At 71.5% G+C, this 5,288-nt stretch overlaps 1 protein-coding gene across 1 annotated transcript; it reads left to right on the top strand.

Moving 5' to 3' along the window:
* Nucleotides 1-1,487: 1,487 nt before the first annotated feature.
* ALKAL2 (ALK and LTK ligand 2) lies at nucleotides 1,488-4,605 on the top strand (the record flags this gene model as incomplete). The annotated part of the gene is made up of 4 exons (XM_084235159.1): nucleotides 1,488-1,725; nucleotides 2,530-2,583; nucleotides 2,922-3,002; nucleotides 4,541-4,605. 4 exons carry the CDS (start codon nucleotides 1,488-1,490, stop codon nucleotides 4,603-4,605), a joined length of 438 nt encoding a protein of 145 aa, XP_084091285.1.
* Between the last annotated feature and the right edge of the window lie 683 nt (nucleotides 4,606-5,288).

Genomic DNA, 5,288 nt, shown 5'->3' with positions numbered 1-5,288 from the left:
GCGCGCGGGGTGGGCGCGCGGGGAGGGGCGCGAGGGGCGCGCGGCGAGGGGCGCGAGGGGCGCGCGGGGAGGGGCGCGCGGGGAGGGGCGCGCGGGGAGGGGCGCGCGGGGAGGGGCGCGCGGCGAGGGGCGCGCGGCGAGGGGCGCGCGGGGAGGGGCGCGAGGGGCGCGCGGGGAGGGCGCGCGGCGAGGGGCGCGCGGGGTGGGCGCGCGGGGAGGGGCGCGCGGGGAGGGGCGCGCGGGGAGGGGCGCGCGGGGAGGGGCGCGCGGGGAGGGGCGCGCGGGGAGGGGCGCGCGGCTCCCCAGACCCTGGCGCGGGGCAGCGCGCGCCGCCTGCACCTTTCCCCGGCGCGGGCTTGGAGGGCGTCCAGCTCCTGCCCAGAAGGCGCCGAGGGACTGGAAAGTGCGCCATTGATTGAGGATACATTTTACAAGAAAAAAAATTAGAGAGAAACCGTTGAGCTCGCGACTGCGCCGCCCACTTCCGAAGAGCAAAACTTTCCGGAGACCGGCCTGGAGGGACGTGCCCGGGAAGCGGCCGCGGGCGTGGCCGGGCAGCGGGCCGGGGCGCCCCGAGGGTCGGGTCGGGCGCGGGAACCCGGCGGGGCTCGGCGCGGGGCGGGGGCCGGGGGCGCCCCGACTGCCTCCCTCGCCCCCGCGAGCCCCCCGCCGGCCTGCGCCCCCGGCCTCCCCGCAGACCCCCCGACCGGCCGGACGCGGGGTGACTCGCGACGTGGAGGCGCTGAGGCGCCCCCTTTTCGAGTCGCCCGAGCCCCGCGTTTCGCCAGAGCGGAGGGACCCGCCGCGGCGCGGGCGGGCGCGGGGGAGGGGGGCGGGGGGAGGAGGGGGGCGCGGGGGGTGGGGGGCGCGGGGGCGGGGCGGGGCGGGGGCTGACGCCGCGCGGGGGGGCGACACTCGCGGCTGCTAATTAAAGCGCGCGCGCCCCGGGACCCGCTGACGCCGCGCGGGGATCGCAGGCGCCGGGCGGGCGGCGCAGCGGGGCGCACAGGCGGGAGCCGCGCACCGAGCCCGCCCCGCGCCGCAGCCGCGCGTGGAGTAGCGCGCGGCGGGCGGCGGCGCGAGGAGCGGCGGCGCGGGCGGGGAACCGGGCTCTCCCGGCCGAGGCCCCGAGCCCGGCGGCGGCGGCGCAGCGAGGGGCCCCGGCGCTCGGCGGGGCCGGGACGGCGCGGCGCCCCCGGTGCGGGCGCCTCCAGCTCCGCGGCGCGAGGTGGGTGCGGCGGCCCCGGGCGCGGCGGGAGAAAGTTGTGCGGCCCCGAGCGCGCGGGGCCGCCTCCGGGAAAGTTGGGGGCGCGCGGCGGGCGCAGCCGCCCCCGGCTCCCCGCGGCCGGTCCCCGCGCCCGGCGGGGGCGGCTCGCGGCGGGGGGCGCGTCCCCGCGGGGGTCTCGGTCTCGGGCCGCGCCTCCGCGCTGACCCGCCGCCGCCCCGTCTGTCTCCCCAGCCCGCCGGCTCCGCGCCCCGCGCGCACCATGCGGGGGCCGGGGCGCCCGCTCCTCCTGGGGCTGCTGCTCGTGCTGGGGGCGGCGGGGCCCGGCCGGGGGTTCGCGGAGCCCCGGGAGGCCGCCGACAGGCAGACGGTGCTGCGGCTCATCGCGGAGATCGTCCAGGAGCTCAAGCGCTACCACGCGGGGGAGGCCAAGCGGCTGCAGCTCCTGGGCCCGCAGGAGGGCTCGGACTTCGGGCTGCTCCCCGAGGAGCAGCGCGCCGGTGAGTGGGGCCCCCGCCCGCCGCCCCCCGCCCGCGGCCTCGGCCCGGAGGAATTTGTGCGGCTCGGAAATAGAACTGTCGCTGAGAAAACGCCTTGAAAAGCGCATCCGTTGCCATCGCGTGAAAATACCTGCTGTTTTTATTTTTGAAAATGAGAGAACAGCGAGTCCCGCGGTGGCCCGCGCGGGGCTCGGGCTGTGGCTTCAGCGGGCCGCGCCCGCGTCCGCAGGGGCTCCCCGGCCACGCACTCTCAGCTGAGACCCGAGTCTTCCCGCCCCAGGGTCTCCCGGGCGCCCAGCTCCGGGACACGGGGTCCAGCAGGGCGCCCAGGAGCTGGAATGGGAGTCAAGGCCTCTGGGAGGTGGCCGAGGGCCGGGGGCGGCACCTCCTGGTGCCCCAGCCTCCTGCCGCACGAAGGTCAAGTCCTGTGACACGTTTTTATTTATAGGATCAGGTTTTCCTTCCAGAACGTTGAGGCTCTGGAGTTTGACTCCCGCGGTCTTCAAAATGAAAGTGTCCAGCAAAGACGTCTTCCCCGGAGACTGACTGCCCACACACGTCCACACACAGCGCCCACGGGGGACGCGTGCTGACACCACACGCCGCCCTCAGACACCGCACTCGCACGTGTCCGCCTCCGGGCTCAGGTGGTCTCTGCCCGCGCCGGCCCCAGCGCCGCGCCCTGACACTCGTCCCCAGCACCCGGCCAGCCCCTTCGCTCAGTGGCACGGGCGCCTGCAGCGCCGCTGGGGCCTTTAGCGGCCTCTTACGGTCCAAAGAAAATAATGAACTTTTCCCCTACAGAAATTGTGCCTCGAGACCTAAGGATGAAGGACAAGTTTTTAAAGCATCTCACAGGTACATGTCCTCCTGCCCGCTCCCCACACCCGCCTGCCTGCACCCCATCTCCCCACACCCCATCTCCCCACACCCCATCTCCCCATACCCCATCTCCCCACACCCGCCTGCCTGCACCCCATCTCCCCACACCCCATCTCCCCACACCCGCCTACCTGTACCCCATCTCCCAGCCCCCATCTCCCCACACCCCATCTCCCCCCACCTGCCTGCCCGCACCCCATCTCCCTGTACCCCATCTCCCCACACCGTCTCTCACACCCAACGTATCTGCCTGCCCACACCCCACCTCCCCTGCCTGTGCCTCAAGTGTCTGACGTGTCTCTTCGGGGTTGCAGGCCCCCTCTACTTCAGCCCCAGGTGCAGCAAGCACTTCCACAGGCTGTACCACAACACCAGAGACTGCACCGTCCCCGCATGTAAGTGAGCGGCTGGGCCTGGGTTGGCACTGCACTGGGCCCTGCCCGGCCGCCTGCTGGGCTGATCCCCTTAGCGCGCAGCTAGGGGCCTGGCTGGCCCGGCCCGGCTCCGGCCTGCAGCAGCAGCGTGGCTGAGGGGACGCTCTCCTGTCCAGCGCCTGTGGGCGACCTCTGTGCAGACTGGTGGGTGCAGGCACCATGCCGTGTCTGTGCCGGCTCCGGCGCGCCGAGGACGGCTGGGTGCTAGCAAGGCTTGCTCAGGAGCCACCAGCCACCACCTCTGCGGCCAGGACCAGGAGCCTCTGCCCAGAGCCAGCCTGCGGGCGCTTCTGCACAGCCCACACGTCACACTGCTCCACGGTGGTTCCTTGTCACTTTTCAGCCAGCATGACCTCGGCTAGAGCCCAGGCCACACCGGGCCAGGCCCGCGCCAGACACTGGGTGTCTCAGTCTAAAGGGGTGCAGACCGGATGTGCCTGTCCTGCCTTCGGACGAAAAAGTGTCCGTTTGCATGAGGCGCAGGTTTCTGTGTGCCCAGGCAGTGAGTCCTCCGAGGGTGACTGCCCTGGGCTCCTGGGCCCAGGCCCTGGCCAGGCAGGCTGCAAGCAGTAGGGCGGACTCCAGCGCATCGGGCGCACAGCCCTGCCTGCCAGCCGCAGCTGGGGCCCCAGGCCAGCCTGGTGCTCCTGGCCTGCCAACCCTCCACACGGCACGAGCCATGGAGCTGGCCCCGCTGCTGCCCAAGGTGCAGGACCCGCCAGCCCAGCCCTGCATGCCAGGTGGAGGGGCCCACAGAGCCCCCTCCCTCAGGGGCGGCAGGCCCGGGCAGGCAGCTCAGAGGCCCAACAGCCCTGGAGGCCAACTCCCCCACCAGGCCAACACTCAGCACCCTCAGGCCGACGCCCCCCTGCTACACCCTCCTCCCACCCAGCACCGGCTCAGCAGTGTCAGCCTCTTGTGTGACAGACGTCCCCGCTTATCGCTGTCAGTGCTGGTTCATTCAGATTTTCAGTTTCGAGTATCAACGTTCACGTTTTTAAGTAGGATTTTGCAACCCTTAAGATGCTTGAGGAATTTATAAACTGCTGCAGCTTTGCACAAACTTCCTCCCGAGAAAGTCCTAGCGTCCGCCATCTGGCACCTCACTCATGCCCGAAGGAGCACCCAGGGGGCCACGTGGCCACGCTGGCCAATGAAGCCACCCCTCCAGGCCCGGGGCCCGCCCACCACGCATCTGTGCACGAGGCACATCCGGGTAGGGCCTGGTCTGCGCGCGCAGCCCGGGCTGGAGGCCGCCTGCTCCGGGCTTGGTCACCCGCAGAGCCCTGGCGGCCGGGGTGCAGAGCTGGCAAGGAGTGTGGGGCTCTGCACCCCCTCCCAGTCCCGCGGCCCACTGACCTGGGAGTCCATGGCCGTCACCGGCAACTGCCAGCCCCTGCCGGCTGTAGAGTCCGCCCTGGCCCTGCCCCGGCTGTTTGCAGGCGCGGGGAGGAAGTGGGTCGACTTCTGGGCTGCTGAGGCTGCTGTGTCTCCTGCAGATTACAAGCGCTGTGCCAGGCTCCTGATGCGACTCGCGGTCAGCCCCGTGTGCCTGGAGGGGTGAGGTAAGCACCACCGCGTCTACGGCCGTAGGCCGGGGCCTCTTGCTCGGGACAGAACCGCCCTGGCGACTAGACACCCCTTCTTGGCTATCATCCCTTGCTCTGACACTGAAAACACCAGAGTGGGCAGCAGCTCAGCCCGGCCTCCTGGGGGCGCGCTGACCTGGCCTGCGCGGCCTGCCAGGGTGTGTCTGCGAGTGTCCACGTTGGACTCAGGGCCTCAGTGGCTGGTGAGCACCTTGGCCTTTTAAATGCTTCTGTCAGTCACTTCTTCCCAGCCTGTAACGGCAGACGTCAGCGCACACCCAGAATTCAGGGCCCAGCACCCAGCCCGGCCCGCAGGACACAAGGGCCCGTTCCCAACAGAGGCCACTGCGGTCGTGTGAAACTCTGCTTGTGTCTTGTCTGTGTCAGCACCGTCCCCACCGAGAGGCTCCCGGCGTGCGAGTGGCCATTCCCAGAAAACCTGTCAGTGGCCTAGGAACAGGGGTCGCAGCGCTTTTCCCGGTGGCCGCTGCAGTTGGCCGCACGCGGATGGGTGGACTGCAGGGCTTCATTTGTGGTGAGAAGCTGCTCACCCTGGCAAGCAGCGGCTGGGCCACCCCCACTGGGCAGGGCATGGAGGCCCAGGCCTGAACCTCCCACCTTCGGGTTCCCCAGTAAAGGGGGGCAGCCAGTGGGGCAG

The sequence above is a fragment of the Talpa europaea genome (genome assembly GCF_964194135.1).
Source record: "Talpa europaea genome assembly, chromosome: 6".
In the NCBI taxonomy this organism is placed as follows: domain Eukaryota; kingdom Metazoa; phylum Chordata; class Mammalia; order Eulipotyphla; family Talpidae; genus Talpa; species Talpa europaea.
Note: the sequence above shows the minus strand (reverse complement) of the source record. Positions and strands in the feature narration are given on the sequence as shown.